Raw genomic sequence first — 7,750 nt, 5'->3', positions numbered from 1 at the left:
GGTCGTTAGAGTGGGGCCTAATCCAATAAGACCAGTGACCTTCCAAGGAGAGGAGAATAGGACACACACACGGATGACACCCTGTGAAAATCAAGGTGTGTATCTATGAGCCAAGGCAAGAGATCGCAGAGGAAATCAAGGACAAACGTCAATCTGGTTGGGAAACTGTGAACGAGACGGAATGGCCATCTTGGCAAACGCGCCGCGCCGGTGGCTCTCAGCATCTATTTCTGACTCCTCTGGTCCCATTTTGCTGCCAGCAGAGCTCAGTGCTGAGGCACCGTCAGTGCAATCGTCTGGGCCGTCAGGGTAGCTGACATCTGGCGAGTGCTTTGCTCTAACAGCTAGTGCGTTAGCAGCACTACGGGTCTCATTTAAGCCTCACGACAGGGCCGCGGACTAGGTCCCGGGTCTCTGACCCCGAGGTCGGGGAACCCAGGGCAGGACAGGAAGGCACCTGTCCCAAGGGAAGCTACCGAGGGGCCCCGGCGGTCCGGCGCTGCTCAGCCGGGCCAGTGCGGTGAGACCAGGGGACGAAGCTGCCCCGCCGCACCGTCCACCCCCGGAGGGGCCCCGCGCCACCCTCCTGCCGCACACGCTCTCCCGGCAGCGCCCGCGGACCCGGGGTCCAGGCCCCCGCGCGGTGTGGCTCCGCGCGTAACCGACTCCCGTGTAGCTCGGGTGAGCGGACCGAAGCGGCAGGAGCGGACGGCTAGACGGGGAGGGGGCTGGAGCGGCGCGCCCAAAGGGTCCTGGACTGATCCCGGGGCTCCGGGCCCCCCACCCCGCCACCGAGTCGGGAGCAAGCGGGTGCGGCGCTGAGCCCGCCAGGCCACGCCCCGTTAGGGCCCCGGCCACGGCAGGCCACGCCCCCACCGGCCCCGCCCCGTTAGGGCCCGCCAGGCCCGCCCCCGCCACGGCCCGGCCACGCCCCCAGCAGGCCACGCCCCGTTAGGGCCCCGCCCGCCCCGCGGGGCATTGTGGGATCTGGCGGTGGGATCTGGCCGCGAGCCCCGCGGCGGACGGCGAGGTGCTCGGTCATGGGCTTCCAGCCGGTAAGACCCTCGCCCTGCCCCGCGTCGGATGCCCCGGCCCAGCTGTGCTGGGCGCTCAGCTCCGAGCGGGGGTTCCGGCCCCGGCCCGCCCCGGGGGGCTGTGCACCCGCCCTGGACGCCCAGTCGGTGACCCCCGGCCCTGGGAGGCTCCGGCGCTGCAGCTGGCGGGCGCCCGCGGGGGGGCTGGTCGTCGGGAGCGGGACAGCCAGACCCCGGCCAGCCCCCGCCAGCGTGACGGCCACGCGGCCTCTCTACCCGCAGGGCCCCGCGCTGCTGGCCTCCCTGGGCGTGGGGCTGCTGACTGTGCTCGGCCTGGCCCTGGGCTCCTACCTGGCCCGGAGGTCCCGCCGGCCGAAGGTCACTCTGCTGGACCCCGATGAGAAGTACCTGCTGCGACTGCTGGACAGGACGGTGAGTCGTCGGGGAGGGCGGCGGGATCGGGCCGTCCCTGGGGTCGGGCGCCCTCCGGGGCTTGGCCGCAGGACCTGCCGGTGAACCGCGTCGTGCCTCCCCCAGACCGTGAGCCACAACACCAAGAGGTTCCGCTTCGCCCTGCCCAGCGCCCACCACGTCCTGGGGCTGCCCGTGGGTAAGGACGCGCGGGCGGCCCCTGTCCCTGGCGATTCCCCCTCCCTCCCCAGCTCTGGACCCGTGAGCGTAGGGTGCCCCGGACATCCCTCGCCCTCCCCATTCTTCCTCCTCCCTGCAGGGCTTGTTTCCACCTCCCCTGGAGCAAACGCTTTCTCTCGCTGCCCAGACCTCGCTCCCCCGCTGCTGCTAAGGCCCTGGCAGTAACTGAGGAGTGTCTCCAGTGACGGGGGCTTGTGAGGGATCAACTGGGGGCCCAAAGGGTCCTCGCTGCCGAGTAGCTCACTGGAACCATGCCAGGAAGCAAGACATCCCTGTCCTCCCAAACCCCCTTGAGTGTTTTGAAAGCTGACGGGAAGCCAGCGGCTCGTGTAGCTCTCCACATGCCCCCAGGCAAACACGTCTACCTGTCTGCCCGGATCGACGGCAGCCTGGTCATCAGGCCGTACACGCCTGTCACGAGTGACGAGGACCTAGGCTACGTGGACCTTGTCATCAAGGTAAGGGAGCACAAAGGAGCCCTCGGGAGCTCCCTGTCCTTCTCCTGCTTTGGTAAACCTCCGAGATTTGCTGATACGGGAGGCACGTGCGCTTGGGGCACATGAAGACGGTTCGTGGACTGGGGAGGCCAGTGCGGGCGCCGTTCCTGCCCCAGCTTCAGGGAGGATCGCCCGGCTGGAGCTCAGAAGGCAGCGACGTTCCACGTAAAGCGCTTTCCGCTCTGTGTCACCAGGTCTACATGAAGGGCGTACACCCCAAATTTCCTGACGGAGGGAAGATGTCTCAGTACCTGAACAGCCTGAAGATTGGGGACGTGGTGGAGTTCCGAGGGCCCAGCGGGCTGCTCACTTACACGGGGAGAGGTAACGCCTCTCCCCTCCCTGAGCCGGACTCGCACTTCCCCAGCGCCCCAGTCCTGGCACAGGGCAGCTGTGCGTGTGCGTGCGTGTGCTCACGGGCAAGGACCAGAGCTGCGCCTCCCTCAGACTAGCACCGGTGTGACGCATATTTCTCAGCTCCGCTAGCCCCAGGGATCGGTTCTCTATCCACCAGAAGTCCCAGCCGTGAGGGCTGTGGAGGTGCCTGCGGCAAACCGGTGCCTCCTGCGGCAAACTCGTCCCTCAGGGATTCGCTTCTCAGACAGAGAGTGTCAGGTGGCCAGAGACCGCTCCTCTCGCCCCTGCCCCTGGGAACCGCTGCGGGCATTAGCAAGCCCCTGGAGCTGCTCTGGGCCACTCGGGAACACAGCCACATCTGGCCCCTTGCCTGGCGCCCTCGCCAGGAAGTGACCCCCTGCCAGAGGCAGCTGATGACTCACCGGGCGGCGGCCCCAAGCTGACGGGTACTTAGCCACATGGGACAGATAGTCCTGGCCCCATTGTCCCTCAAGTGTATTGTTGTCAGGGCTGCTCAACTCAAGCCTCCAGGAAGCTCCAGGATCTGATTTCAGAGCAGCTGAAATTTCAGAGCAGCCTGGGACATATTTTCAGTTTTGTATTTGTTTTCTTATTTCCCTATATTGACTTTTTTCTTCCACCCCTCTCTTCTCTGGACTTTTCAGGGAATTTCAACATTCAGCCCAACAAAAAATCTCCGCCAGAACCCCAAGTGGCGAAGAAACTGGGAATGATTGCCGGCGGAACAGGTGTATGTCCCTTGAGGGGCCGTTCTCTCCCACCATTGTTGATTGTTGCCATGAAAACACCCAAGTGACCCTCAGAAGGTTCGGTAATCACAGCCAAGCTATTAATCAGGGGATTCCTGGCAATGCCTAGACCTCCCAGTATCTGAAAAACAAAATCATAATCAGGTAGAAACAAAAAATTTTTTCTTTTTTTAAAAAATTTTTTTTAACTAATAGAAGGAGAGAAATAAACCAGGTGGGCACTCCCAAGACCTCCAATTGAGTCAATTGAATGACTCTAATAATCTTTAGGCGAGAATAGAGAAGCAGCTAGAAGTAGAGGAGTCGAAAAGGAAGAAAATGAACAAACACTGGATGTTTCTAAAGATCAGACGCTATTCCACTCACTTTATATCCGTACCTATGAAGCAGATGTTAGTTTTTCCCTTTTACAGATGAAAACAGTGGAGGTTCAGAGAGGCGGAATGGTTTCCACAGGGTTAAATAATAATGGCCAGAGGCAGGATTACTATCTAGCTCTGTCCAGTTCCAAAGCCCATGCACTGAACCCATAAGCCCGGTGTTCCAGAACCTTCATTGTTGAATCAGTAAGTAGTCATGTGAGTCCTAGCCTCCAATAGACGTTCAGAGGAAGAGTCTGAGATTGGTTCCTTAGAAGGATCTCAATGGCATGATCTTAGGTGAATAGTGAGCATGACCACAGTTCGCCTATGAAGGTGAGTGTGGGGTCAAGCAATGTCAGTGCTGCAGGACGCACAGGAGGACAGGATTAGGGTGCTAAGGGAAGACGGAGCAGAATGAAGATGAGAGGTTGGTCAGCTAAGGAGCAGGGGCGGGGCAGGGGCTGGGGCCATCCTAGCTCACTGTGGGCTTTTTGCAGGAATCACCCCGATGCTACAGCTGATCCGGGCCATCCTGAAAGACCCTGGAGATCCAACCCAGTGCTCTCTGCTTTTTGCCAACCAGGTTGGTTTACTTATGTCAGGCCTCAGTCTTCAGAGTGGTGGCGGAGGCAGGCTGAGCAATGTGGCCCTGCAGGCAGAGCTGCTCCAGTGCCTGTAGCGGTTTCTGCCCGAGGTTCCTCTGCATGGCACAGGACCCGCTTCTGCCACAAGGAAGACAGCATTGAGCAAAATCCTTCCCTGGCTCCTAAGGGAAAATGAAAAGAGAACAGTTAAGGAACCTAGTTGTAGCTGTCGAAGGTTGCTCCTTGGATTTCCCCTGTTAAATAGTCCATCTTTCTTCCTTCAGAGTATGTAGATAAAGCCTCTTCCCCTGCCCTTCCCCTCATGCTGCCTCTCTAAAAGTCTTGCTTATTCCTAGAACTTTCTATTTCTCTCCGAGTTGGAAGCTCATTACAGCAGAGAACCTTTTCTTCCGTGGGCCTGAAGAGGTTCCTAAGACTTTGCTTCCCCCTTTCAGACCGAAAAGGACTTAATCTTGCGGGAGGACCTGGAGGAGCTGCAGGCCCGATATCCCAATCGCTTCAAGCTCTGGTTCACTCTGGATCACCCCCCAGAAGGTACCCTCCCCATTTCGGGATGTCCCCAAATCAGGGCCTCCCCCCGGGGGTTCTGACTTAAGTGAAACCGATCACCCGTGCCACTGCCAAACTCTCAAGTGTGAGTGCACAGACCTAGTGCTCTCCTGGGCCCCTTCCTTCTGGTCCCTGTTTTCCGGGGGGTGGGGGGGTGGGGACGGCTGTGCAGCTGGAGCTGACTGGGGATTCCCACCTAGCTGCTGCTACCACTCGATGCCTTCTCAGGGGGCTTTACCCAGGATTCACCCCTCCCCACCTTCTCGTATCCTGCCCCCTTGCCAGCGAGAGTCTGGAGTATCTGCCCTCTCCTCTCTTCTCTACTTCAGACTGGGCCTACAGTAAGGGCTTCGTGACTGCTGACATGATCCGGGAGCACCTGCCCGCCCCAGGGGATGACGTGCTGCTGCTGCTCTGTGGGCCACCCCCAATGGTGCAGCTGGCCTGCCATCCCAACTTGGACAAACTGGGCTACTCACAAAAGATGCGATTCACCTACTGAGCATCCTGCTTGAGGTCCTGTTTCCCTGCAGTTATCCTCAGACAGGACTCATGCTATAAGCCCTAGATTCCTTTCCTGACAGTATCAGCCTTTTTGTCTTAACTCTGGAGCCCAAATGTGGATGACACCCGCAGGAACAAAACCCATGTAGCCATGGAAGAGGGCGGAGGCTGAATTGCTCTCTGGAAGCCCCACCCCCACAGCCCTAATCTCCCTGTGATTGAAGGTCCAGCTCAGGCCCATGGAGCAGTTTCTTCCACGGATCAGAAAGACGGAAGCACGTACATTCGTTCCATGGTAGCATCACAGTGTGTGTGTGTGTGTGTGTGTGACGAAAGGAACAATCTGCGTAATGGGTTTTCCTTAATATTTGGTGCTTAACCCAAGCAGATTCTGCACGTGCGAGTGTACATGGAGCAGCCTTACAGACACGGTCTCATAGAGATTGAGGAAGGGAGAAAATGATTTCTTTAGACCCCAGAGAAGGGAATCTGAAATATGTATTTGTGTGTGTGTCTCTCCCTGCCCCTGCCCAGGCTGGAAGGAGACGACTACCCACAGTCTAAGAACGTGCCTGCGGCAGAAACCTCTGGCTATGCAAATAAATGGGGCTCAGGCCCCTGTGTTGTACCTAAGGGGTTGCTGTGTTTGGGGTCCTTATTTCTGAGGCGTTTCATGCCTGGGGATTTTGGGAGGAAGCATTTTCCAGCACAGAATTTCTCCCAGGCCTTCCGGAGAACCTTTGAGCAGTAGTGCCATGTGCTGAAATATGACCTGCCACCCAACTCAGGGATCACCTAACAGCTGCCTCTGCAGAGCCACAAGCTCAGCTTCTCCCTGGAGGCTTTTAAGGATGGGGGAGGAGAACACAAGCTAGAGCAGATGCTTTTGAAACCCAGGTACGATCACAGTGGTCGCTTGGTTTGGCCACCCTTTCCCTTCTTCCTCCTGGTCCTTCCTTCGCCGTACTTGGACTTCAGGGCACCTGGCAAACTAAAGTCTTGTCTTGCTGTTTGGGAGGGAAGCTTTCTCCTTTAACTAGTAACCTGATCTCACCAGCCCCAGCCAGACTTGGTGCCCAGAGAGAGTTGGCCTCCCCCAGGCCCATCCGTCCTGACTGCCCTTGGCCTCTGCTGTGATAATCCGCCCCTTCTCCCAGGGTTGGACTAGGGCAGCTTCCTCAGGTCTTTGTTAGTCCAATTGGGACAGAACAGGAAATCAGTCTCAGGAGGAAGGTTGACATTCTTCTCTGTATGCAACTATGTCTTGCTTTCCCTGGGCCCCAAAAGAAAGGCTTGTGGGACCCACAGAATTCACCCCTCCGCATAGCAGAGTCCTCAGTAAATTCTGTCACTCGTATTCCATCAAACATTTCTTGATCAGCCAGTGTGTGTGTGTGTGCCGCCGTGCTCTGTGAGGCACACGTGGCCACCTCGCCTCCAAAAAGAAAGATCTTGCATAGGATCGTTAGGCTCAAATGGTGAAGCAACCTGACGCACAATTTCCCACCCAAAAGCATTCCTTGTCTTACATGGGTTTCACTCATTCACTCAACAAACATTCAAGAGGACCTGCCACCTGCCAAGCACTGTGCTAGTTCCTGAGGATACAGTTCTTTTTTTTTTTTTTTGGATTTTTTTTAATTTTTATTTATTTATGATAGTCACAGAGAGAGAGAGAGAGGCAGAGACACAGGCAGAGGGAGAAGCAGGCTCCATGCACCGGGAGCCCGATGTGGGATTCGATCCCGGGTCTCCAGGATCACGCCCTGGGCCAAAGGCAGGCGCCAAACCGCTGCGCCACCCAGGGATCCCCTGAGGATACAGTTCTGACCAAGGTAGGTCTTAGCCCTCCCCCCGCCACAAAGAACTCAATCTACAGCAAAGATGGACAAGCGGTAAACAATTATAACACAGCATGCGGTGTGATAGAATAGTATAGTAGACACACGAGGCACAAACGGGACGGGTTTGGAAAAGATTCAGAGCAGGAGGAAGAGAAGAAAAAGAACGTTTTTGAGTTAGCCGGGTAACAGGTGCTGTGCTAGGTACTCTTCTGTATAATTTGATCCTGATGATGATCGCACGAGTCAAAGATCAAGGATTTGCAGGTCTACAGCTGGACGGTGGCTGGCGGAGCAGAATGGGAGCCGGGGATTGGCTCGGGCCACAGCCAAACCCAGAACTGGGCATTGCGATTCCTCGGCTCTTTTAAGCAGAGGATGGCAGGAAGGACAACGCAGCAGAAGGATCAGCGTTCGCCAAAGCCTGGAGGGAATGAAGGAGAAGTTCATATTCGGGGGAACTAGGGGAAGGTCGTTGGGGTCCAAATGCCAGAAGGAACGTAAAGCGCGCGGAGTCCTGAGAGTGGGTAAGAGCCAGCTGATAAGGGCCTTCGGGGTGTCGTGTTAAAGTGACTTAAAA

At 57.4% G+C, this 7,750-nt stretch overlaps 1 protein-coding gene across 1 annotated transcript; it reads left to right on the top strand.

Annotated features, from left to right (window-relative positions):
* The first annotated feature begins 986 nt into the window (after positions 1–986).
* LOC129506081 (NADH-cytochrome b5 reductase 1) lies at positions 987–5,962 on the top strand. Its single transcript, XM_055319551.1, has 9 exons — positions 987–1,055; positions 1,317–1,466; positions 1,572–1,644; positions 2,037–2,143; positions 2,377–2,506; positions 3,205–3,288; positions 4,169–4,254; positions 4,711–4,810; positions 5,155–5,962. The coding sequence occupies exons 1-9, from the start codon at positions 1,041–1,043 to the stop codon at positions 5,325–5,327; spliced, it is 918 nt and encodes a 305-aa protein (XP_055175526.1). The 5' UTR covers positions 987–1,040; the 3' UTR covers positions 5,328–5,962.
* Positions 5,963–7,750: the final 1,788 nt, after the last annotated feature.

Source organism: Nyctereutes procyonoides, unplaced genomic scaffold (assembly GCF_905146905.1).
Source record: "Nyctereutes procyonoides isolate TBG_1078 unplaced genomic scaffold, NYPRO_anot_genome, whole genome shotgun sequence".
In the NCBI taxonomy this organism is placed as follows: Eukaryota; Metazoa; Chordata; class Mammalia; order Carnivora; family Canidae; genus Nyctereutes; species Nyctereutes procyonoides.
Note: the sequence above shows the minus strand (reverse complement) of the source record. Positions and strands in the feature narration are given on the sequence as shown.